Source organism: Gopherus flavomarginatus, chromosome 8 (genome assembly GCF_025201925.1).
Source record: "Gopherus flavomarginatus isolate rGopFla2 chromosome 8, rGopFla2.mat.asm, whole genome shotgun sequence".
Lineage (NCBI taxonomy): Eukaryota > Metazoa > Chordata > Testudines > Testudinidae > Gopherus > Gopherus flavomarginatus.
In genome coordinates this window covers 74,509,353-74,536,734 of record NC_066624.1, presented here as the reverse complement: position 1 = coordinate 74,536,734, position 27,382 = coordinate 74,509,353, and the positions used below count along the sequence as shown (strand labels likewise).

General features: G+C 44.1%; 1 protein-coding gene across 2 annotated transcripts in view; it reads left to right on the top strand.

The window, feature by feature from the left end:
• Positions 1–17,193: 17,193 nt before the first annotated feature.
• The window catches only part of SLC25A36 (solute carrier family 25 member 36), a 54,577-nt gene continuing 44,388 nt past the window's right edge, over positions 17,194–27,382 (top strand). The window contains exons 1-2 of one of the 2 annotated variants that reach the window (XM_050964115.1): positions 17,194–17,483; positions 19,384–19,747. In XM_050964115.1, coding sequence (XP_050820072.1) covers positions 19,656–19,747 — 92 coding nt within the window. In that variant the 5' untranslated portion in view covers positions 17,194–17,483; positions 19,384–19,655. The remainder of the gene's footprint in view (positions 17,484–19,383; positions 19,748–27,382) is intronic. The other variant, XM_050964116.1, reaches the window with a different exon arrangement.

Genomic DNA, 27,382 nt, shown 5'->3' with positions numbered 1-27,382 from the left:
AAGATACCAAATAAAGGAACTCTGTGATTGTAATAACTGGCATGGTATCACACTTTTGTCTGTGCCAAGCATAGTATTGTGTAAGATCATAGTCCAACATATACCAAAGGCAGTTGATAGCATTCTCAGAAAAGAGCAAGCTTGTTTTCGGAAAGGGCATGGATGCACAGACCAGATCTTCACTCTAAGAAACATAATAGAACAGTGCTTAGAATGGCAATGGCAACTCTACATAAATTTCATAGACTTTGAAAGGACTTTTGCTAGCATTCACAGGACCTGCCTATGGCACATTCTGCAGGCATATGGAGTTCCTCTCTGTATAATCAACATCATCAAAAGCTTTTATTTCAACTTTACATGCACTGTTGATCACAGTGAGCTCAGTTTTGAAGCCAAAACAGGAGTATGTCAGAAGTGTGTCATGTCTGTCATCCTCTTCAACATTGCCATTGACAGGGTAATGCAGCGTAGAACAGAAGACATCCCAAGAGGCATTAAATGGATATCTTTCTCATCCCTTGAAGACCTGGACTTTGCAGATGATCTCGCTCTCCTATCACATGCTCAACATCATATACAAGAAAAAACAACTTGACAATGCATTCAGCCTGCAAATTGGACTGAAAATCAACCGCACTAAGACAGATATCATGACCTTTGATATTGCCTCACCATCACAAGTATGGGTAGATGATTATGTTCCCACCAATGTAGAAACATTCACATACTTGGGCAGCACCATCAGCCAGGATGGTGGAACAAGCCAGGACATCCGGAACAAAATCAATAAAGCCAGGAACACCTTCAGGAGCTTAAATACAGTCTGGAAATTATCAATATACAAAACCAAAACCAAACTCAAGATTTATCAGAGCAGAGTACTTTCAACATTACTTTATAGTGCAGAATGGTGGGAAATGAGAAAGTATGATATGTCCAAACTGTCTTCATTCAATACAACCTGCCTCAGAAAAATCCTCCGTATCTTTTGGCCCAGGACAATCTCAAACCAAGATCTTTTGACACAGTGCAGCCAAGAGGATATGAGCACCATCACTGCCAGAAGGTGTTAGAGATGGATTGGCCATGTGCTTCGGATAGAAACTGATTTTATCACTGGAGGAGCAATAAGATGGACACCTGAAGGCAAGCAAAAATGAGGCCGCCCAAAAACAACATGGTGAAAAGCTGTGGAAGTCTATCTCAAAAACCTGGGGCACAGCTGGGGAACCATTGAAAGACTTGCCAGAAACAGACAGGAGTGAAGGAGGTTTGTTGCTGCCCTAAATGCCAGAGGCGTAATGGAAACACGATAATGATGATGATGATAATGACATCCGATGCATTGGTCTCTGGCCAGGTTATCCAATGGGTGATTGCAAAAGTCAACAGCTAACTGTGATGTAGGGTATACCCTTTGGACATGTCTGCTCAAATACTATAAATAATGGAGAAGTGAGTGGGAAGAGTAATTCTTGTTCCAGGATATTGTGATAACTTCATGTTACTGCATGACATCTTGCAACTAAAATCTGTCTCATTCAGACAAGAAGTGGGTGTAATAGCAATAACATGCATGAAAACACTATTGCTAAATACTGTGAGTGGTTGCAAAAATGGGGATGGATTGCCTCAATTGGCAATAAAATGTAGGAGGGAATTTAGAGAAAGGAACTGTGATGATGTCCTTATGGAATGTCCCTCCAATTGCTCTGTTGCAGGGGGTGAGCTTTGATCCCCTGCCGAACAGGCTGAGAAAACTAACCTGTCAAATTCTTTGGTGATTTTCAGAAGGTCAGGTTCAATTGCACAGAAGTCCCATGCATCTGTGCTCTCAGCAATTCTGACCCCCCACCCCAAGACTGATGGATAAGCTTTCTTTTGTAAGCTCCACTTGATATGCATCTCTCACTCCAACTTGTTAATTGTTCCCCTCTCTTGAACCCAATCCTTCCTCTCTCCATGCAGCATTGAGGCCTCTGTGGTATCTGTATGAAACTGAGTTACAGAGCCTCAGCTCTGCAGGGAATAGGGGAGATCACATACATTTTGGGGTAGGATAGCCCCCATAGTGTGCAATCTGTCCATGCTCAAGGATTGGTTTATATATGGGTTAAGAAACCATGTCCTGAGCAGTTAATACATGGATTGGAAAACAATCTGGTGACATTCCAAGTCAAATGGCTGGATTTCTAGAAATAAAAATAATTTCAACAAGGGAGAAAATTAAGTTATAGCCCATAATTTCATGAATAGTTTCATCCATTCTTCTTCCAAATTATCTTAAAACACTTTCTTTACTCTTCTCATTATTTTTAAAAATATCTTCTTAGACTTGAATCACGAGTCTTCATAAATTTTAATTCCACACATACATTATTCAGTCCTGAATAAACTGGTTTCAAAATGGACCATTTTATAAGATCTCATCTGCTTGTTGATTGGCACTGGTACTAGGAAGATATGGAGAAAGAGGCAAGGTACAGGTGAGGGTCATCTGAAGAGGGGGAAGAAGAGAACGAGCTAGAGAATATGTGTATGAAGCATTTATTTGTAATAATCTCCAATAAACAGCATTTTAATAAATTTAGAAAGAGAGAGAAGCCTTGTTAAGAGATGGACAGAATGCTGAGTCCTGAAGATTCCATGGCAGTTGGAAAGAGATAAAGGAGAACCAGGGAAATGGAGTAATTAGGGGCTTCCTTACCACAGCCCCTGCCACTAAGAGCTAATAAGGGCAGGGAATCAGTCATCATGTGAGAAGGGAGGAAAAACCTTGGTGAAATCCTGGCCTCACTGAAGTCACTGGGAGTTTTGCCATTAGCTTCATTGGGGCCTGGATTTCATCCCAGGGGCTGTGAACAGGAAAGGGAGTGAGTTTATTAACTTAGTGGAAATAGCAATCTGTACATAAAGAAGACCCCCTCACAAGAAGATGGGAATGGGCGACAGGTGATGGATCACTTGATAATTACCTGTTCTGTTCATTCCCTCAGAAGCACCTGGCATTGGCCACTGCCAGAAGACAGAATACTGGCCTACATGGACCTTTGGTTTGACCCAGTATGGCCATTCTTATGTTCTTAAGAGTCTGTTAGAGATTGAAGGGATAACCCCATCAACCCCAAGAGCCTTTCAAAGAAAGGGATTAGTCCTCCAATATCTTATTGTGGCAGAAATTGAGGGATTAACCCCAGCATTCCCCAGAGTCTGGGATTAACTCCAGCACTCCCAAGGGTCTGTCAGAGACTGAAAGTTTAATTCTGTACCCCTCCCATACAGACACAGGAATTTACTCACCCATCTCACATCAGAATTTAACACTAATGGAGAATTTAAACTCCCCTCGCCCCTAAACCTGACAGGGATAAACAATTTTATCTCAGAAACAGAGGAATTTTGTAGATGCAAAGTGAAATGGATTAAAATAGTTCAGAATCAAACCTTCAGTAAACTCAAACTGTAGTCAGTTCTATCATGTTTGTGTGTGTCTGACCAGGGAAAGGAATAATGTGTTACTTAGATAAGTGAGTTGTCTGAGAATGTTAAATATTTCTCTTTTTAAATAGATTTAATATAAATATTGTTACAAAGGGAAACAGCTAACCTTGGGGGTTGGCAAAAGATAGCAAAGGATATTTTGGAAAGAATGTTCCGTGCAATGGTAAGCAAAGCCATGATTACAATAAGTCCATGCTTCACGTTTGGAGGCTTCTTCTTCCCTCTTTTCCACCTAGTGTGGGCTTTTTTTAGTTTGTGCAAGCCATGTTGCCAACCCTTTCCATTGGAAAATCATGAGTCAGACCCTAAAAATAACAAGATTGGCCTAAAAATCAGGAGGGTTTTTTAAAAATGAAATATGGGTTCTCTTTATTTCCCTTCTGGTTTCTGAGCCTTTAATGTGCTTTCTGGTCATATTTTCAATCTTTCCTCTGCAACCACACGGGCTAGAAACTTACCTTTCTAGTACAGCAGGAGCCCTGGCCACCCTGGGGCTGATTGCAGGGGAAGCCCCAGCAACCCCAGGACTGACTGACTGATTTCTAAGGGTATGTCTACACTGGCAAGTTTCTGTGCCACAAGTTATATCACTTTTATTAAAACACTAGAATTAAACCACTGTTGAGTGTCCACATTGTGCTCCCTGTAACACTGGAGTGCATCCACATTAGCAGCTCTTGCCACGGCAATGACAGCAGTGCATTGTGGTAATTATCCCACTGTGCAACTGGATGCAGGATGCTTTGGGAAGGGTTTGCAATGCCTCATAGGGCAGGCATAGCATCACATGATGCAGGTTTCCCAATCCCATTGTACCACAGGCATCCTACTACATTGCCAGCTGCTTTTCAATTGAAGTGGGGTGTGTAGGGGGGGAGCGTGTGACAGAAAGTGTGTCAGCATGCTGTCTTGTAAGTTCAGAGAGCAGCAGGAAGCACCAGTCCTGAGGCAGGGGGAAACTTCATCACCCCCACACACACAAACACACACACACACCCTGCCTCTGTGTTCAACAGTACAAGCATTCCACATTAATGGTTTGCTTTGTGTCCCGGAGCAGATCAGCACAGCACGCAAGGGCTGTCAGAAACGGTGCTTTGAAATGGATGGGGTACATATCTCCAGGGCAGCTGAGTTCAAAACAATGAGCAGAGCGGTGACTCGAGGCATTATAGGACAGCTCCGGAGGCCAATTACAGAGCAGAAAGCAATCAAGTGTCTACACTGGCAATAGAGCGCTGGAGCCTCTGTCCAAATACCCTTACGTGTCTCATCTAGGTGTTTGTTTTTGAGCACTGCAACTGAGGAGTTTCTGCGCACAAAGTGGCTTGGCAGAGTGTACACTTCTGCAGTTTGAGTGCAAAAAACTGCTTTACTGTGCAGAAACTTCCCAGTGTAGAAAAGTCATAAGTAAAATTAAGCCTTACTCATGATCTTGCGAAAGAACTCTCAAATGTCAGGATTTTTTTTTTTTCAGCCACTTGCTGGAAAAAAAAAATTCTGACATTTGAGAATTCTATCCCGAGGTCACGAGTGAGGTTTAGTTTTACTTAGAAATCATCTTTTGTGATAAATTTGCGTGAGTTGACACATCTGAAACGCCTACCCAATCAGCAAATGTGGATGCTCTGGGACCACATAGAGAGAAAGATTATGAAGCACCAGCACAGAATGTCATGGGCCCACACATTCTTTAGGAGCCCAAATAAAATAAAAGATTGTCTGTAGACAACAGCAGCATGAATTTTGCTGAATGGAGAAACATGCTATTATCCCACGCTGGGTAGGTGAGGTATTGTGGCCTGCTACATGCAGAAGGTCAGATGGTCCCTTCTGACCTTAAAGTCTATAACTACCAGAGAAGAGCAAGAAAAACTAGCCAGCTCTACCTAGAGCCATGAGAAAGAAGCAACTGGAAGAGTGTTTCTGCTACTCCTTCTGACATGAAAAGCAGTTAGCAGGACAGAAAAGCTGCTGGCTAAGTTAGGGACAGAGACAAAAGTGGCTTCTGGTCAGAGGCTACAAGAGAAAAGTCCAGCAAAGAGGAGAAGCACGTGGAATCCTGAGAGCTTCCAAGCTAGAGAACATGGGAACAAAGGGACTAGTTTTCTCTCACAATTTTTTACACCAAGGAAACTTTTCTGGCTCCAATTACCCAACACCTCATTTACTCCACTGCAATAGAGGAATAAGGCCCAAATAGTTAAAGTACAGTAATACAAACAAGAAAGACCATCACCTACTGCAATTGCTCGAGAATCCTGATATCCAGATATAAGACTCAGCAGGAGGGTTAGCCAGGTTTAATAGTAAGTGTGGGGAAGAACGCACCTTACAAAAGCTGGCAGGTTAGTGAGGGGGTAGGGAAAACCTGAATGAACTGCCTCTTTTAGACTTTCTGGTCTCACGCTTACTTGAAGTTTTCTTGCAGGGAAGTTACTTTATTTCCCTATGGGTATGTCTACACTACAAAATTTAGTTCGATTTAATAGAAGTTGATTTTTTAGAAATCGATTTGATATTGTCATTTGTGCGTGTCCCCACTAAGTGCATCAAGTCGGTGGTGTGTGTCCACAGTACCGAGGCTAGCATCGATTTTCGGAGTGTTGCACTGTGGTAGCTATCCCACAGTTCCTGCAGTCTCCGCTCCCTATTGGAATTCTGGGTTGTGTTCCCAATGCCTGATGGAGCAAAAACATTGTTGCAGGTGGTTCTGGGTACATGTTGTGAGCCTCCCCGCCCTTCCTCCCTCCATGAAAGCAATGGGAAAAAATAATTTCTCACCTTTTTTCCTGGGTTACCCATGCAGGCGACATATCACAGCAAGTATGGAGCCTGCTCAGCTCACTGTCACCATACGTCTCCTGGGTGCTGCTGACAGATGCAGTACTGCAGTGCTACACAGCAGCAGCTCTTTGCCTTTGCAAATTGGCAAAGACAGTTACCAGTCATACTGTACCATCTGGTGCTTTGCAAGTTGGCAAAGACGGTTACCACTCATACTGTACCGTCTGCTGCTGTCATGGGTGCTCCTGGCCAGCCTTGGTGAGGTCAGTCGGGGGTGCCTGGACAAAAATGGGAATGACTCCCCAGGTCATTCTCTTCTTTAAGTTTTGTCTAATGGAGATTCAGTCCTGCCTAGAATATCAGGCAAGCCTACTAAAGAACCACAGATGCAAACCGCCACTTCGGGTCAGAGCCCCAGACATCCCGCAGAAATGATGAACTGCATGCCATCCTAGGGGGTGCCCCTACAACAACCTCACCCGTTGCTTCCCTCCTCCCCCATCCCTCCCAGGCTACCTTGGCAGTTATCCCACCATTTGTGTGATGAAGTAATAAAGAATGCATGAATCTGAAACAATGCTGACTTTATTGCCTCTGCAAGCGGAGATCAACGGGGAAGGGGAGAGCGGTTGGCTTACAGGGAAGTAGAGTGATCCACCATTCTGCACTTGCTCAGCCTATAGTTGGACTGCTCCTTACTACTGTCCAGGCTTTATGAGCCATGGGAGCAAGGGGTAGGCTGGGGTGGGTGCGACCGTGTGGTGCTGCCGACTGGGAGAGCAGCCTGAGGCAGAAGCCTCCAGCTGGCATGATATTCCAGGCAGGACTGAATCTCCATTACACAAAACTTAAAGAGAGAATGACCTAAAGACATTCCCATTTTTGTCTAGGTGCCCCCGACTGACCTCACCAAGGCCAGTCAGGAGCACCCATGTCTGCCCAGGCGCCCCCGACCGACCTCACCAAGGCCAGGCAGGAGCACCCACAGGACAATGAATACAGCTACCAGTCGTACTGTACCGTCTGCCGCCTGCAAGGCAAGGCAAGGCAAGGCAAGGGGATGCTGCTGTGTAGCGCTGCAGTACTGCGTCTGCTAGCAGCATCCAGTAGACATACGGTAACAGTGAAAAAAGGCGAGAAACTATTTTTTCCTGTTGCTTTTATGGAGGGGGGCCCTGACGACATGTACCCAGAACCACCGGCGACAATGTTTTTGACCCATCAGGCACTGGGAGCTCAACCCAGAATTAAAATGGTTGGTGGAGACTGTGGGATAACTACAGTTGACAGTCACCCCTCCCTCCGTGAGAGCAACTGCAGACAATTGTTTCACACCTTTTTTCCGCACAGACGCCATAGCACGGCAAGCATGGAGCCTGTTCAGCTCACCGCAGCAGTTAGGAACATTGTAAACACCTCGCGCATTCTCATGCAGTTTATGCAGAACCAGAAAAAACAGGCGAGGAGGCGACGGTGGTGTGGTGATGAGAGTGATGAGGACATGGACCCAGACTTCTCTCAAAGCACGTGCCCCATCAATGTGGACATCATGGTGTTAATGGGGAAGGTTCATGCTGGGGAACGTCAATTCTGGGCCCGGGAAAGAAGCACAGACTGGTGGGATCACATAGTGTTGCAGGTCTGGGATGATTCCCAGTGGCTCCGAAACTTTTGCATGCTAAGGGCACTTTCATGGAACTTTGTGACTTGCTTTTCCATGCCCTAAAGCTCAAGAATACCAAGATGAGAGCAGCCCTCACAGTTCAGAAGTGAGTGGTGATAGCTGTCTGGAAGCTTGCAACGCCAGACAGTTACCGGTCAGTCGGGAAGCAGTTTGGAATGGGCAAATCTACTGTGGGGGCTGCTGTGATCCAAGTAGCCAGTGCAATCACTGAGGTTCTGCTATCAAAGGTAGTGACTCTGGGAAATGTGCAGGTCATAGTAGATGGCTTTGCTCCAATGGGATTCCCTAACTGTGGTGGGCCAATAGACAGAACTCATAACCCTATCTTGGGACCAGACCACCAAGGCAGCCAGTACATAAACCGCAAGGGGTACTTTTGAATGGTGCTATAAGCACTGGTGGATCACAAGAGATGTTTCACCAACATCAACGTGGGATGGCCAGGAAAGGTTCATGACGCTCGCATCTTCAGGAACTCTGGTCTGTTTAAATGGCTGCAGGAAGGGATTTATTTCCCAGACCAGAAAATAACTGCTGGAGATGTTGAAATGCCTATAGTTATCCCTGGGGACCAAGCCTACCCCTTAATGCCATTGCTCATGAAGCCACACACATGCACCATGGACAGTAGTAAGGAGCTGTTCAACTATAGGCTGAGCAAGTGCAGAATGGTGGTAGAATGTGCTTTTGGATGTTTGAAGGGTCGCTGGCGCAGTTTACTGACTCACTCAGACCTCAGCGAAACCAATATCTCCATTATTATTGCTGCTTGCTGTGTGCTCCACCATCTCTGTGAGAGTAAGGGGGAGACATTTATGGTGGGGTGGGAGGTTGAGGCAAATCACCTGGCCACTGATTACGCACAGCCAGACACCAGGACAATTAGAAGAGCACACCAGGAAGCGCTGCGCATCAGAAAAGCTTTGAAAACCAGTTTCATGAATGGCCAGGGTACCGTGTGACAGTTCTATTTGTTTCTCCTGGATGAAAACCCACCCCCTTGGTTGACTCTAATTCCCTGTAAGCCAACCGCCCTCCCTACTTCGATCACAGCTTGGAAATAAAGTCACTATCATTTAAAAACCATGTATTCTTTATTAATTGATTATAAAAATAGGGAGATAACTCACAAGGTAGCCCAGGTGGGGTGTGGGAGGAGGGGAGGAGGGAAGGAAAAGCCACTTCAATACTTGTTGAATGACAGCCTTCTGTCCACTGGGGTGGAGTGGCTGGGTGCCCGGAGTCTCCCTCTTTCCCCCCTCCCATTCTTGGGCATCTGGGTGAGGAGCCAGCTATGGAACTTGTGGGGGAGGGAGGGCAGTTAAACGGGGGCTGCAGCGGCAGTCTGTCCAGCTGACGTTCCTGAACCTCCACCAGACGCCGGATCAAGTCCGTTTGTTCCTGCAGTAGCTCCAGCATTGCATCCTGCCTCCTCTGATATTCCTGCCGCCACCTCTCCTCACGTTCACTGGCCGCTTTCCTGTCCTGTGCTATTGTGTCCCTCCACCCTTTCTGCTGAGCTCTTTCAGTGCGGGATGCTGCATGATCTCAGAAAACATTTCATCGCATGTGCGGTTTTTTTGCCACCTTATCTGAGATAGCCTTTGGGACGGAGGAGGGAGGCTTGAAACATTTGCAGCTGCGGGAGGAAAAAAAGGGAGAGAAGTATTTAAAAAGATACATTTTATAGAACAATGGGTATACTCTTTCATGGTGAACAACACTATTCACATTACTTAGCATATGTGATTTCGGTACAAGGTCATTTTTTGCATTTTATATTGAGTGCCTGCAGCTTTGATGTTAGAGATCAAACACGCCGGGCAACAGAATTTGGCTTGCAGGCCACCACGGTAAGCCATAGTCTTTCGGCTTCTGCAACCTTCATAACAGCAGTGCCCTCCTTTCTCATACCAAGCAAAGCCCGTTGAGCTGTCCATTTAGGGCTGCAGTTTTCATGTTAATGTGCAGCAGCAGAAACCAAACTAAACACTCCCCCATCCTTTTCTCTGGGATGACTGCTTTAACCCTCCCCCCACTGCACTGCGCGGCTGGTATCAGGGAATATCCCTGCTAGCCCAATGCGAACAGTTCAGCGTGAGGCTCCCCCACATCCTTTTCTCTGTGATGATCGTTTTAACCCTTCCCCAACCGCGTGGCTGGTATCAGGAAAGATCCCTGCTAGCCAAATGCAAATAGTTCAGTGCCAGTGCTCCTCCCCCACCCCCGCTCACCGCTTGGCAACTGCAGGGAGGATTTCTTTTCAGCTATAGGCAAACTGCCCAGTAGGAACGGGCACCTATGAATGTCCCCTTAATTAAATTCCCATATTTCAACCAGGTTACCATGAACGATATCACTCTCCTGAGGAGATAAAGAATGGATGTTGCTTGAATGCCAGCAAACACTGGGACCATACACTTCCAGGCTTTGTCATGCAATGATACCAGATTACTTGCTACTAGCATGGCATAGTAAAGTGTCCTACCATGGAGGATGGAATAAGGCTGCTCTCCTCAGAAACCTTCTGCAAAGGCTTTTAGAGTACCTCCAGGAGAGCTTCATGGAGTTGTCCCTGGAGGATTTCTGCTCCATCCACAGACACATTAACAGACTTTTCCAGTAGCTGTACTGGCCATGAATGCATCCTAAGTCCTCAGGGCAAATTAATCATTAAAAATGCTTGCTTTTAAACCATGTGTAAGATTTACAAAGGTACAATCACCAGAGGTCCCTTCTATGGCTTCATGGTCTGGGATACCGCCTTGGGAGGGTTGGGAGGGTATTTCAGTCAGGGTGAGAAAAAGATCCTGGCTGTTGGGTAGAACAGTGTGCTGTGTGCTCTCCTCAACCTTGTCCTCCTCTTCCTCATCTTCCCCGTCCGCAAAATCCTCAGGCATGGTGACTGAGAGTACCCCATCATCCAAGTCCATGGACAGGGATGGGGTAGTGGTGGTGGCCCCTCCCCCTAGAATTGCCTGCAGCTCAGCATAGAAGCAGCATGTCTGTGGCTCCGTCCTGGAGCATTCATTTGATTCTTTGGCTTTCTGGTATGCTTGTCTCAGCTGCTTAAGTCCCTGTTGTGGCCTCTGTCAATCATGGCCTTGGAGATTTTTTCAAATGTTTGGCATTCTGTCTTTTGGAACAGAGTTCTGATAGCACAGATTCATCTCCCTATATTTAGTACCTCCCACACAGTCCATGCTGGAGCTCTTTTTCTATTCTGGGACTGCATGGTCACCTGTGATGATCAGCTCTCCACGCTGGGCAAACAGGAAATGAAATTCGAAAGTTCGCAGGGCTTTTCCTGTCTACCTGGCCAGTGCATCTGAGTTCAGATTGCTGCCCAGAGCAGTCACAATGGTGCACTGTGAGATAGCTCCCAGAGGTCAATACCATCGAATTGCATCCACACTAACCCTAATTTGAACCGGCAATGTCTATTTCAGCGCTACTCCCCTTGTCAGGGAGGAGTACAGAAATCAATTTCAAGAGCCCTTAATGTCGACAAAAATGGCTTTGTTGTGTGGACACATGCAGAGTTAATTCGATTTAACGCTGCTAAATTTGATCTAAACTCGTAGTGTAGACCAGGCCTATCTTATGTAATTCACTCTGTTATTATGGTGAGGAGGGGCCTACAAGTAAGTAATAGAAAGACATAGTCTGCCTTCTTCTTTCCCTTTGCTCTGCCTTCAGTTCCATGCACACGTATGCTCATAGAGACTAGGCTACTGCTCTCCTCCCATACCCAGGATGTTCATTATACATAGGAGGATAGGAAGGGGCTAGCCATATACAGATTACTCTTAAAGGACCCAGAAGTAAAAACCTGCTAGTTAGGTACTGGTAGGAATGTTGGTGAGATGCAGCCTGCATCAAAAATAAGGATAGATTAGGACTGTGAGCCAGTTAATGGGCTTTAGCAAGTGTTAAAATGAAATAGTCCTAAATATTTTACCTGAATATTAAAATAGATTTACAAATAGATCTGATTAAAAAATAGTGGTTTTTCCCCCACAGAAAATTTCAACATAAAAAGATTTTTTTTCATTTAAATTTAATGTGGAAAGCTTTAGCTTTTTGGTGAAATATCAAAACCAAAAATATTCAATTGAAGACCAAAATAGTTCAATCCAAAATGGTGCTGCAGTGCCTTACTGGAGTTGTAGTTGTGGTGCCTTATGCTATTGTTCTCCTCTGTATGCTGTTCTCTCTGACTAGATTACATCTTCCAGGATGCACCACTCTTACCTTTGTTATGAGGAGTGGTAGTGCATCATAAGAATCCATTGTTATGGTGTATCATGAGAGATGCAGTCCACCCAGACAACACTGCCCATCAAGAAGAACGGGAACCTAAGGCATGCAGCACTATTTTGACTCAAAATATTCAGGTTTTGGATGAAAACCATTTTTTTTTCAATTTTGGGGCATTTGATTTTTTTGATAAAATATCAAAAATTTCTATGCAACATAGACACAATGTTTAGTCAAAGACCCAATTTTTCTGTCAAGTTTCAGTGGAAAAATTTTGACCACCTCTACTTTCAATCTTTTCAACAAACATCCACATCACCTAATGTCATTTTTAATTTGTCAGTGTCTAAGCCAAAAGTACCACATGCAGCTATCCATTTCCAGTTTAGGAGTTCATCTAAGAAGAGGCAGTATTGAGCAAAAGAGTCTTTGTCATGCCTTCTTAGATTTTTAATCTTCTTTTGAGTTCCTTGGGATATGTGCTTAATGGTGAATGTCACATGGCCCTTTGAAAACCATCTTCTGTTTCTCCTAACTAACTGTGGATAGAAAAACTTGAACTCATGTGACCTTGGAGTATGCATCTGACAAATGCATCCTTCATGCAGCATTTAATGAAATCATTGATTAATGAAAACACTTTTCGAACAATCCCAAATTAATTTAACTGTTATTACCTTCAGCAAATGTAATGATCTTTTCTTGTTTGCCACCTGATGCCAAACTGCACATGATCCCCTTCTGCCTCTAGACCTGCCAAGTCTTACTCATCTGGAGAAGAAAAGCTCTCTCCATAGGTTTAATTTTAAGGTACTTTTTAAAGTCTTGCCATTTTGTTATGAAAGATTTAGCTGTGTGTTTCAATAAGAAATTTCAAATCTCCCTCATTTTCTTGCTGTTCCATCTTGAGAGACATTCTTCTATTTCCCCTACATGCTGTATACAGTAAAAATATATTATATCATGTGCTATGTAATTTGTAAAAAACATTGTCCATGTCATCTTTTGTCTCAACTACTGCAACTTATGTCTTTCTGCATCTTAAATGCTATTGCTTCAACCATCTTCATTTCCCACCCCTCTAACCATTTCACTTTCCTCTTTGAATCATTTCACTGGCTTACTCATGCCTTCCACATCAAACTCAAACTTCTTATCTTCATCATATGTTGTCCATGTAGTTTAATAGGAAAAGTGTATAACTATCAAATATGGGAAATTATATAGGTGTAGCCTTGCATTTTAAACTGACGAATGTGTAATTTGTGTGTACCTTAATGTTGCTTTTTCAGAAGGATTTTGTGTTGTGTTTATATTTTGAGATTACTCATAGGCGAACAGTATTTACTTTGGATCTACTATTGTGATAAATATGCATTTCAAAGTTGTACCATTGACATAATTATAAGCATTTCCATTATAGTTGATATGGATAGAGTTTGCTTATTATATAGGCAGCATAAAATTTATGACGTCCTCAACTATTCATTTCCTTGCTCTCAAGTGCTTGGGTTCTGAAAATGTTGAGTTATGCCACGATTTTATTATCAATTAGCAACCTTAATGGGTTTTTGAAGCAAAAATTTTGGATTTGGGAATTTATCAAAGGTATTTTATTTTTTTAAACTTTTTTTATATAAGAAAATACAGAAATAGATTTTAAAATTTTCAATTCATGCAATGGAAAGTTATTAAACCAACAAAGCACGCAGCACTATTGAAGCTAATGAACCTCCTATGGAGCCCTGCTTCTTTCAATGCACAGTTGACATGATGCACTGATTCATAAGGCCCTGATCCTGCAAAGTTTTATGCATATGCTTAACATTATGCATATGGTTAGTTCTGCTGAAGCCCAGTCTTAGCAGGATTATGAGCTAGGCATGCATGCATAGCACAGCCTACCTTCAGTTTGAATCCTGAAAATCTGTATGGGTATTAGTAAAATATTTTTGAGCTACATTAGCTATAAGTAAAAAATAAAATAAGATAATTTTAAATGGCCTATGATTCAAAAACTAATTTGTTAATTTTCTTCATGCTTCGCAGAAAAACACCCTTTTGCCTTCAGACTAAATGTGGCAATTTTCAGGCATAACACATTTTCATAACCAAAGTTATAGATGTGCTAGAATAAAGTTTTATCATAGAGCTGTTCACTACCTTAATATATGGAGAGACTATCATCTCTCTGTACTATTATTTCAATCTTTCCACAGACTCGGGAAGACACCATTACACTAGTTTATGTTTGGTTCACATTTGGAAGTTTTTCCAACCATAAGGAATATTAAACAACAACAACAACAACAAAATGAATTAAAGTTTAGATTCTGCAGAATCAGATGGGTCCACTTGAAATGTACTGGTGCTGTGTACGGCACATTACTAACTTAATTAAAGCTGATCCTTGCATTCTTAATCTACAGGGCTAGACCCTCAACTAGTATAAATTTTAGACTTTAAGGGCAGAAGGAACCATCATGATAATCTAGTCTGACCTCCCATACTCTTGTAATTGGCCTATAACTGAGTTATTCATGTCCTCAGATTCTGATTTAAAAGACTTCACGTTGCAGATAATTCACTATTCACTCTAGTTCAAACCTGCAGTACTTGCTGAGGAGACTGAAAATCTCCTAGCGTATCTGACAGTCTGACCTAAGCCAAAATTCCTTTCTGACCCTAAATATAATGATCAGTTAGACCCTGAGCATGTGGACAAGACCCACCAGCCAAATACCTGGCTTCAAGGAAGAGGACATGTAGGCAAGAATGGAAGGACACAAAAACTATGATCAGTTATCTGGCTTTGCCAGAAGACAGGAGGCAAGGAGAGGAATACAATACATGCAAAACAAACGTATACTCTGCCTTGCACACCACAGAATGCCATCTGGCAGTGAGACATTATCATCATGTCTCGCATGATCTTCTCATAATCAAACTAGAGAAACACAACCTCGATGGAGCTACTATAAGGTGGGTGCATAACTGGTTGGAAAGTCATTGCCTGAGAGTAGTTATCTGTGGTTCCACAGTCATGCTGGAAAGGGATAATGAGTGGGGTCCTGCAGGAATCTGTTCTGGGTCCGGTTCTGTTCAATGTCAATATCCATGATTTAAATAATGGCATAGAGAGTACACTTATCAAGTTTGCGGACAACACCAAGCTGGAAGGGGTTGCAAGTGTTTTGAAGGATAGGATTAAAATTCAAAATGATCTGGACAAACTGGAGAAATGGTTTGAAGTAAATAGGATGAAATTCAATAAGGACAAATGCAAAGTACTCCACTTAGGAAGGAACAATCTGTTGCACACAATGGGAAATGACTGCCTAGGAACGAGTACTGTGGAAAGGGATCTGGGGGCCATAGTGGATGACAAGCTAAATATGAGTTAACAGTGTAACACTATTGCAAAAAACAACAACAACAACAAAATAAACCCATCATTCTGGGATGTATTAGCAGGAGTATTGTAAGCAAGACATGAGAATTCTTCTGCTCTACTTCAAGCTGATTAGGCCTCAACTTGGAGTATTGTGTCCAGTTCTGGGCACCACATTTCAGGAAAGATGTGGACAAATTGGAGAAAGTCCAGAGAAGAGCAATAAAAATGATGAAAGGTCTAGAAAACATCACCTGTGAGGGAAGATTGAAAAAAATTGGGTTTGTGGTTTGTTTAGGCTGGAGAAGAAAAGACTGAGAGGGGACATGATAACAGTTTTCAAATACATAAAAGGTTACAAGGAGGAGGCAGAAAAATTGTTTTTCTTAACCTCTGAGGATAGGACAAGAAGCAGTGGGCTTAAATTGCAGCAAGGGCAGTTTAGGTTGGACATTAGGAAAAATTTCCTGTCAGAGTGGTTAAGCGCCGGAATAAATTGCCTAGGGAGGTTGTGGAATCTCCATCACTTGGATTTTTAAGAGCAGGTTGGACAAACACCTGTCAGGGATGGTCTAAATAATACTTGGTCCTGCCTTGAGTGCAGGGGCCTGGACTACATGACCTCTCAAGGTCCCTTCCAGTTCTATGAGTCTATGATTCTATGATCACCATTATCACTCCCAAAAATGCATTGGTCATTGGGGCATCAACACTGATGAGCAATCAACCAATTGTCTCCACCCCGGACGATTGTATGTCAGTGCTCAATTCTCCATGAAGACCATTCCTGTCCGCTCTTTTATGTTGTCACTCCATCTCTTCTTCTGCCTACCTCTTTTTCTCTTCCCTTGTACTGGCCCTTGGAGGATGATCTTGGATAGGCCACATGATCTTGTTACATGGTCATACCACTTCAGCTTGCGCTTCTTCACTGTCGAGTGAGACATTATATCACATGCCAAATGTTATCATGCAGTCTTGTTATTATGCATGCCATAGGGTACTGTATAATAATAATATTCTGCTGTCTTGTAAGTTGTATCCCATATGGTACCACAAGACAGTGATACATTATCTTCTATATCAAAAGGATACCATATAATAGTGATAATAGTATCTCACACACCACAGATAGTACTATACAATAGTGATATGCCTTCTCACATACTGTAGATAACATACAGTACTAGAGGGATGCAGTATTTCCATTGACGAATGGTATACTGATGTACTATATTGCATGCTGTAAAACACATGATAGCAATATGCTATCCCCTATGCATATGGTGTCCTATGGTATCTTGTATGCTTTACAGGACTGTGCGATTGTATTAAGCTGTTAGCTGTACATTAATTATACACTATAGCCTCACATCCCTGTCTTCTCCACTCTCTCTGACTCTAAACATCAGCCTCCTCCACCATCCTTAGCTCTTTCATTGAAGAATTTGCGAGTCACGTGAAAGGAGCCTACTGGAGCTGGGCCTGGGCGCTGATGTCACATCCTCCCCTGGGCCAATGGCAGGGTCTGTTTATGTTGGGCCTAGTTTTATATTCATAAGCGAAGACCTGTAGGGGCACTGGCTTTGCTGCGGGTAGTCGTTGCCGCCGGAGGCTCCAGCAGCGGCTGTGATCGAGGCTGCTGTTCTCTCCGCGGGAGGAGGGAAGGAGCCGGCGCTTGGTGGCACGTTCGCTCGCAGCAGGAAGCAGCTTTGACTCCGTGTCTGTTCATTCAGCGTCCAGAGGCGTGAACGAGCAGAGCGGAAGCGCCCATCACCTCCTCCCTCCCGTCTGCAGCGGACGAGAATGAGAGAGAATGAGCCAGAGAGACACCCTGGTGCATCTGTTTGCTGGAGGGTAGGTGCAGCCACTAATTATTTACTCTGGCCTCACCTCGTGCCCCACTGGCGTGTGTATGTGCAAACCCTCTGCAATGTGATCAGCCAGGGGAGAGGTCTGAGGGAAATGGGGCCTGTCAAGGAATAGAAGGAGGTAGGGGGAAAGCAATTCGCTAGCGTTTCTCAGGGAGATCCCCTTTCTGCGAGATGTTTTCCCGTTCCTGGGTGTCAGCGAGGCCTGTACATGCAAAGCAGCACCTCTCCTAGCTCCTCCTCATTGCTGCAGCCACCAGGGAAATGGTTTCCAGCTCTGCAGTCTGGTGCAGCCGCTGCTGTTGTGGGGGGTGGGACTGCTGACGAGGCAAATCCTCCTTTGCTCTTTGGAGGAGATGGGTGGTTGGGTCTCCACAGCCCTCATTGTGGAGGGCGGAAGAGATTGCAGTGAGTGGGGTAGTGGCAGCAGGGAAACTTGTCTGGAGTGTGACTGGGAGGAGGCCACCCACTGCAGTGTCTGCATGGACTAGGGACTGATCTGCTGGTTGTGTGTGGAGGGGGGAGTGTGAATCTCAACCAATTCTCTTCAGGGGGGAGGTGTGGGCAAAGGGGTGAGATGCTTGGGCTGAGAGTGACTTGGTTGGCGTTTGGGGGTGAACGAGTTGGCTGGCTGCCGCGAGCGATGCGGAGGGAGGGTTGAGATGGGGACCGTGTGGACACCACGGGAGCAGAGGGTAGCTTGGAGGGAGGGAAGGGGGTTTCAGGGCACTGTAGGTGGAAACTGGCGAGCGGGGAAGTAAAAGGGTGTCTTGGGGTGGCGGCGGCGGCGTTTCAGGAGGAGGTGTCTGGGCTGCATAGCAGCAGGGGCTGTTTGCAGTGGGGAACGCGGCTGTCACGGTGCGAGTTGGCGGGCACTTTCGGGCAATGTCTTGCAGAGGTAGCTGGACAAGCAAGCGAGTGCTTGGGCCGAGGCTGGCATTGTTTGCGCAGATACCAGGATTAAACACTTTCTCCCATCTCCCTCTTTCCTGTAAGGCGGCCCAGTTTATTCTGCAAGCGGGTGGGTTCCCTTCTCCTCCCCCCAGCCCTTCCCTGCTGCAACACCCAGACCCTGCCCGGAGTCAGCAGCCTCTCCCCTCTTGTAACTAGCTATAGTTTCCGCCACGTAAACATGACCATCTCGGCTACTGCTCAGGACGTGCAACCGCGTCGTCATACCGGGGGCCGTGAAGATGGCCTGAGCCTGCTGCATTTTTCTCTTCCCATGTGCACCGCGGTGTGGCTGCTTCAGCTCCGCATCTTGCTCACTACTCCCCACCCCGGTGTTATGCCGCGCTCTCCGGGCCCAAACGCCGAGCCGGGACAGCGTCAGTGCCCAGCCCCGCAGAGCGAGGATCAGCCCTCAGTGCCTCCATTCCGGGGAGGAGCCGGCACCAAACAGAGACCACCTGGCTCTTTGAGAGCCTCAAAGCAGAGAGCGTAGGGTCTCCTGCCCCTCCCTTTTTATCACTGCCAGGGGAGGAAACTCTTCTGCCCTTCGCTGAGAGGACCCACCTTTCCCAGCTGGCTGCACGCCTCTGGCTGCAGCCGCAGGGAGCAGTAGGGAGGGTAGGGAGGCTGCAAAGGTAGAGTCACTGTCCCCCCCCCCCCCAGCTTGTGATTATCTAGACACAGAAATGCTCTCCGACCCGCCGCCGCTGCCAGATAACAGCGTCCCTCCCGGAAATCCCTCTGCCCCGTCTGCTAAGAAATCTCCCCCAGGGAACACCCTACGGCACCCCTTTTCTCCACCCCCCTCTTGCCGTGATCCACCCTTTCCTTTCCCTCCCTGCTTCTGAATGTGGGGGCAGGAGAGGAGGCTGTAGCGGGATTCCCTCCCTCCAGCCGCCTGAGTTAACTCCCCTCTCTGCACCGCTTCTTTCCAGCCTCTCCCCTCCCTCTGCGGCGCTGGTCATGTGAACGGCGCCAGCTGGAGCGGGGCGGCGATGTCTGGTGATGTTGGGCCCAGCTGTGTGTTCATAAGTCCAGGTTCCTGGTTTGCCGTGGCTGCAGCCGCGGGAGGACGCGGCAAGAGCAGCAACCCCGGCTGCCGTTGCCTGTGGCCTGGGGGAAACGGGTGTGGGCTCGCTCTCCACGCGGAACGCAGCCGTCTCTGTCGCCGGACAGCTCCATGTTCAGCAGTAGTTAGGGACCCTGGATGAGCACAAGCGCCCATTACCTCCTGTCTGCAGGGGCCAAGCATGAGAGGATGAGCCAGAGACACAGCCTGGTGCATCTGTTTGCTGGAGGGTGGGTGGTGGAGCCACTAGTTTCTCTCTCTAGCCCCCTACTCCTTATACTGCTGCATGGTATGGGGGCCTGGCAGGGGGGAGAGGCTCTGATGGTGGGGGTGAATCTCTCCGTTTATATGTGGTCTCTTAATGGAAATTGGAGGCGTGCCTTAGGGGCATAGATGGCCATGGGGGTATTTTATAGTTTGTTTAATGGTATGTTTCTCAGGAGAGGAATGTGTCTTTCACACACCTCCCTCCACCCCAAAGGCAGAAGGGATTGCAGAAGTGCTGCATGCAGAAGCATGTATCTGGCTGGCAGCAGGGCCTGTTGGCTGGGATGGTTTTTGAGCTGTTTACTGCATCATTTTATATCCTTGCATTGCAAATGATCTCATCACTCTTGCTCTACTGGAGGAGTTGGTTGCCAGGGGTTTGTCTTAATCTTCTCAGGAGCTGTAATGTGAGGAACCTCTTTAGATGGCCCGTCTATTGTAGTGTTTGCAGGGCCTTCAGACAGTTCCTAGGGTAGGAAGAGGGACCTGGTGTACGGGGAGGAGAGGAGAAGGTTCATCTAGACAGATCTTATAGAAAAGGAGGGCAACTTAACTGGACTCTGTGTGTGTGTGTACATATGTACAGCTGTGTGTTTGTGTGTTTGTATGTACAGATGCAAAGGTGTGGGGAGGAGACAGGGATGGATTCTCAGGGTTAGTCATTTGGGCTTGGTGTTCTGGTACAGCTGGGAGAGGATATCTTAGCTGTGTTCCGTGAAGAATCATGAGGGTGGTCTATCTAGTTGCCCTGGTTTTTGAGGATTGGGAGTATGGCTTTGGGGAAGGGTCGGTCTCTCTGATAAGAGATTGCAGATTCAGGCTGAAGCAAACTATAGGATTTGGGTGTGAGTACACACTCTAGGATCTTAATGAGCAGAATGTGTGTCTGATTTCCCCAGCACTTTCCTTTTAACAGTGCTTGGGCAGGTACAATTACTTCCAGTTTCTGCCCTCCAGATGTACAAGTGGAAGGAGAAGAGAAGTAATGCAGCAGCAGGGCCCAGGACAGCGCCTCCTGGGTTTCAGCTCCTTGTAAATCTTCAGAAAAACGAATAAGAGAGGATGAATCCCTGCTGCCTCTAACATTTTGAACCCTCATCTCAGCACCCTGACTTGACAGCTCTACAAAAGGAAGGCCAAGAGAGTGAGAGAAACTTGCTTGAGAGTAAACACAAGGTTCAGGTCTGTAAACTGAATCAAGGCCAGATACAGATTGTTAATCTCTGAAGCTAATGAATTTCTCTGCCCTTGATAAGAGGTCTGATCTATAAACTTTGTGGTCTGGCAACCAGGCCCTTCAAATGAGTCAAAGGTTCTGTTGCGTGGAAGATGTTGAGACACCTTATATTACCTTTTCACTGGATGCTAGGCACAGATTTATTTCTAATCCTGGCTCAGCAAAGCCAGAAGTATATATTCATTCATTTAGCAGTGTGAAAGTTATGTAGGGTAACTGAAAAACCCATATGTCACTTTAGTTTATAGCATGAAGAGTAATCTTTCCTTGAGTGATTCCTTTTATTTTAGATTTTGCTGAAGAACGTAGAAGAGCACTTTAAAATATTGCTTTATATCAGGACTGTTACCATATCTAATGCTCTACTCAAATTGTGTGTAGTGGGAACAATATGGGAAGGTAGGAAAACAGGATTTTATTCATCTTACTGGGGTGAATGTAGTGCTTATGAAACGTTCCAGATATGGGACCAAAACAGAAAACTCCAGCATCACTTGCTTTAGGGGTGAGGGGGCAGTTCAGTCTTCATTTCCATTTAATTGTTGGCCTCTGTATTGAGACTACTGCTGAAGAAGTCAGTTGTAGTGATTTAATGATGCAGACACATCATCTTAGAACTGAATTGTGATCACTAGCTCATTTCATAATAGGCACCAAACAAATATCTGATTGTAACAGCTCGTGGCTGCTACCAGCTTGGTCTGGATTTTAAATTTAAAGAACTAAAGTTGAGAGGATCCACATTCTATTTCTGATTGCCTTCCTCTCCCCACCCCGACCCCCATGTACATGCCCCATACTCACATAGCTCCCTTTATAGCAGGCTTGATTGATATTGTAGCATACTGAACTTTAAACAGGTTGTAGTTGTTGCATAATTTTTCAGTGTTTTTAACTGTTAAAGCCATTTTACTTTGGTAGTTTCATTTTCTGAAAAATAAGCAAGTAAAGATGATGGTAAATATTATCAGTGTTTTATGACATCCAACCTAAAATAGAAATAATATTCAGCTATCTAAAATAATAAACAATTAGGGTACCTCTTCTTTCATGGGATTAGGTCCCTGTGTATATTGAAGTAACACAAACTTTTTCCTAGTAAACATTCAAGTTTTACTACATATTTCTACTGGAGTAATTTGACCACCAGTACATTTCTGCTCCCTCAGTAGCTTTATGAAAGTTTCACTATTGTTATGTGAAATCTACCTTTTAGACAACTATGGCTTCCAAAGGTGAGAATCTTTCAAAAATATGGTAGAAGTCACATTTGGAGCCAGAAAGTCAATAGTGCAGGGAAACATCAAATAAGCATTGGCTAATTTTGATGTGTAGAAGACAGACAAGTAGGAGATTCATAGGTGTTATTAAAACAAGAATTTGGCATTTTGTTCATTTGGTAACAGAGAACTTTGCAAATAATTTTTCCGCTATTGGAACATCTGGTCTTAAAAAAGAAAAGCAATTTTCATCAGTAATAACTTGCAAGGAAATATTGTTTTAAATAGCAAATGCCTTTGGCCACTTTATGAATCCTTGCTTTACTATCTGTATACTGAAATACCAGTATTTGGACTTTTTTTATTGCAAAATAACAGTTACACAGTAGAACCATAATTCATACATAGATTGATAGATTCCAAGGCCAGAAGGGACCATTGGGATCATCTTGTCTGATCCAAAATAGAACTTCCTACAACAGATCTTTTACAAAAACATCCGGTCTTGATTTAAAAATTGCCAGCAATGGAAAATCCACCATGATCCTTCATAAGTTGTTCCAAAGGTTTATTACTCTCACTGATAAAAATTTATGCCTTATATCCAGTCTGAATCTGTCTACATTCAACTTCCATCCATTGGATCCTGTTATACCTTTTTCTGTTAGACTGAAAAGCCTATTATGAATATTTGTTTATCATGTAGTTACTTACAGTCTGTAATCAAGTCACTCCTTAACCTTCTCTTTGTTAAGATAAATAGATTGAGCTCCTTGAGTCCTTGAGAAATCATGTTTTCTAGTCCTTTAATCTTTCTCGTGGCTCTTCTCTGAACTGTCTCCAATTTATCAACATTCTTCTTGAATTGTGGGCACCGGAATTTGATACAGAATTCCAGCAGTGGTCATACCAAGGCTGAATACAGAAGTAAAATAACCTCTCTACTCCTACTCAAGAGTCCCCTGTTTATGCATCTAAGGATTACATTAGCTGTTTTGGCCACAGTGTTGCACTGGGAGGTCATGTGGGGGTCATGATGGATAATCTTCTGAACATCTTTTTCAGAGTCCCTGTTTCCCAAGATAGCATTCCCCATGATGTCAATATGGCCTACAGTCTTTGTTCCTAGGTGTATACATTGACATTTAGCCATATTAAAACACACGTGTTTTGCTTTCACCCAGTTTACCACACTTAATCAGAAGCTCTTTTTAATATTCTACATCAGAAGCACCAAAAGTTGATTGAAAGGATTTATACTTTTAGATATACTGTCAAGCCTGGGTAGGTGTTGCATTATGCTTGTGCAATCACTGATACTGCTCACTCTCAACACAGCCAAAGTACTATATTCATACTACATTATTATATTAGTACTATATTCTAGCCATGCATCAGGATCCACAGCCACAAACCCATGTACCCATGCAGAGTCCCATTAATTTCAAGCACCTTGCATTGAGGATTAGAAATCTGCACTACTGGATCTTGATCTAGGATCAGTGCCTTATGCGAGATTTCCAGTCACCTGAAGACTTGCTTGGATGCACTTCTTATAACTCCTTTTTTTTTTAATTATTTTTATTTTTTAAGAACTACACAATTAATCAGGGGTTAGCATGGGCCCTCTGACTTCTGGTTGAGTCCATGCATTTGTATTCCCATGTAGCCTTGTGATGGGTACTAGATCGGGCATATTAACCCAGGCCAGGAAGGGGAAGGTACAGAAGATTACCAATTTTAAGATTGGAGAATCATGTTAATGGATCTCTGTATTGGATAGCATCTAATTTAATATTTTAGTCCAGTCCAAGCAGGTTCATTAAATATATCTATTGATTATAGGACCTTCTGTGAAAAGATTTGTAGCAGGAATCATTAAAAAAAAATAATCTATACAGAAAAGAATGATGCCCCTTAGTAATTGGTTTTGGAATTCATTAGGTGTGGAGGCATCTTAGTAATTGACTTTGTAATTTGTGGGGAGGGAAGGGGTACTAGAAATTGGAGAGTCACAAATGAAAATTAGTTTAGTAGCTAGCATCCGTGCTGGAGTGACTTCCTTTCTGTTCCAGAAATGCCCAGGGCCTTGGGGTTGCACAGACTCAGTTTATCCTTAAAACAGTAGGAACTCGGGCTGTGTGTTCTCTGGGACCAGTCAAGGATAAGACATTACATTACTACATAGGAGGTGGGAAAGTTCTTTGAATGAGTGGTGTGGCTGAGCTGTGCAGTTCCTTGACTTTCACTTTTTTTTTTTAAAGCTGTTTGGTTCCCTGCAGCAAGTTGACCTTTCTCCTGGATAGGTAAACATGCTTCAACAACAGTCTCCAGGGGATTCTGCAATCTGTACAGCTAACCAGAAATCTTTGGAATCCTAAAAATAACTGAAGTCATGCAGCAGTTTGTCTGCTTGCAGGTTTTTAGTGAATCTCTGCAAAATACTGAAACAGAGTTAAGTCTTTATAATTCATAGGATGAAGGTACACTGTACAGATTAACAGTGTTAGTGTCTGAAAGGGAGGATTCATGCACTGATAGTTTCCTGTGTTCAGTTTAAGATGTTAACTGGTAGCTAATTGTGTTGGTTTTTTTTAAGTTGTACAGGGCCTGTATAATTAGACTATTGGGAGGTAATTCATAACAATAAGGCAAAAAGTACTGTCAGGTTTACTTCAGTTGTCCTAACCGCTGGACCAAACCCACTTTCCCAAACTTAAGACTCTTGGCACAAATTAGTATATTTTGATATATTTCAGATTTAGTCCTGGTCCTCTTCCTTTCCTAGGCCACCCCAATCCTTCCCTCCTGCAGCTTCTCCTTCCTCTGTTGCCCAAATAATCCTCTCAGGAAAAAAAAACAGTGTTTGTTTAGAATTGAGACTGTGTAATTTGCTCCATGAATTGGGTGTTGCTACTTCGAACTTCTGTGCCCTTGGTAAAAATAGCTAATGATATTTTGAGAATTGTGGCATATCTAGAATTTTCTATTGGAAAGCTGATGTTATTTAAAGGGTCACTGTCAACATAAAGATGAAGTTATAAACAAATTTATTTACTTCTGTTAGTTATAGACACTCCAAAAACAAAGCATAAAGAGTAACACATAAATTGTTTTCTTCTTGTATTTTTGCAGTTCTCTCAGCTTGGATAATGAAAATCAGTTCAGTGTTACTGTCAGATTCTTAGTTTGAAACGCAAACACTGCAACATGATTAGAATTTTTTTAAAAATTAATTTCATTGCGATTTTATTTTGAAGTGGTGTAAGTATTCCTTTTGGTCTTAGGTTTGTAAAAGAAGGTGTTGGCTTTTTATCTTTTTTTGGTTTTTGTTAATACAAAAATTAAGTGTTGAGCTTTTTAAATAACCAGTAAAACCTGAACAGCTGAATAATGAGACTTTCTGCTGGCTAATATTGTTAGATTCCTTGCTATATTTTGTGGGTCAAGTGCATTCTCTGGATGATTTGCTGTTTTTAACTAGGGTTGCCAGGTGTCCATTTTTAAAATGGAACATCTTGTTGAAAAGGGACCCTGGTGGCTCCGGTTAGCACTGCTGACCGGGCCGTTAAAAGTCCGCTTGGCAGCGCAGCAGGGCTAAGGCTCCCTGCCTGCTATGGCTCCGCATGGGTCCTGGAAGCAGAGGCATGTCCCCTCTCTGAGTCCGACATGTTAGGGGCAGCCAGGGAGCTCTGCACGCTGCCCCAGCCCCAAGCGCCAGCTCTGTGGCCCCCATTGGTCAGGAACCACGGCCAATGGGAGCTGCGGGGGCAGCGCACAGAGCCGCCTGGCCATGCTTTCGCATAGGAGCTGGATGGGAGTGGGGGACATGATGCTGCTGCTGCTGCTTCTTCCAGGAGCTGCTTGAGGTAAGCACTGCCCTGAGCCTGCACTCATGACCCCCTCCTATGCCCCAACCCGCTGCCCAGCCCTGCTCCCCCTCCTGTGTTCCAAACCCCTCGATCCTAGTCCAGAGCATCTTCTGGACCCCAAACCCCTCATCCTCAGCCCCACCATAAAGTCCATACCCCCAGCCAAAGTCCTCACCCTGCCCCAGCCCTGATCGCCCTCCCACCCTCTGAACCCCTCAGTTCCAGCCTGGAGCACCCTCCTGTACCCCAAATCCCTCATTTCTGGCCCCACCGCAGAGCCTGCACCCCCAGTCCAGAGCCCATACCCCCTCCCACACCCCAACCCCCTGGAGATTTTTAAGAGCAGGTTAGACAAACTCTTGTCAGGAATGTCTAGATAATACTCAGTCCTGTCTTGAGTGCAGGGGACTGGACTAGATAACCTCTCAAGGTCCCTTCCAGTCCTATGATTCTATGATTTTTATCAACTACAGTTGGTTAATAACCATAGTAAAAGTGTCTTGATTTAATTAATAACCTAAGTTCTTAACCAATCACATAGTGTTTTAATATTATGTGCTGCGAAGACCCACAGGAGATACCTTAAAGAGCTGCTTGCGAGCCTCAGCCTGAGTAACACTGGGTTACAGAATCTCTCTTTAGTAAACTGTAGTAGTTTGTCCATCTATTAATGATATGCCAGAATTATGAACACACAGAAGTGGGTGTTTCTTTCTGTGTATTTTTTGGTGTCAGTCTTAGTAAATAAACTGTGTGTGCAACAAATATTGAAGACTAATATAAGGAAAGGATACACAGGGATAATACGTCTTTCCTATTAAAATGCACTTTGGTCTCATTATGCTATTGTCAGAGTTACTGACCTACTTGTAAAGTTCCTTGTATGTCTGTATAAGTTATGTTTAGCAGCATGTCTGATATTTTAGTTCTTTACCCACAGATTCTGTCTATTGAATCACAGTGGAGGGACATGCACAGATTCGATTTTTTTTTGTCAGTACTAATGATTCAAATTAAAATTCAATTTTTATTTTATGTAATATATTATAATATAATATATAATATTTACAGTACATTCATTTTCAAGATCAGGGCTTCACGTAGTGTTTCGGTGCCAGTTCAATAAATCTTGTGACTACAGTTAATCACTGCATTGTATTCAGTTCCTCAATGTTTGGGAATTTTCCTTCTATCCAGACAAGTAAACAACTGATGCATTATTACAAAATCTCTATTGAACCTTCCTCTCCCTACACCATTCTCTAATCT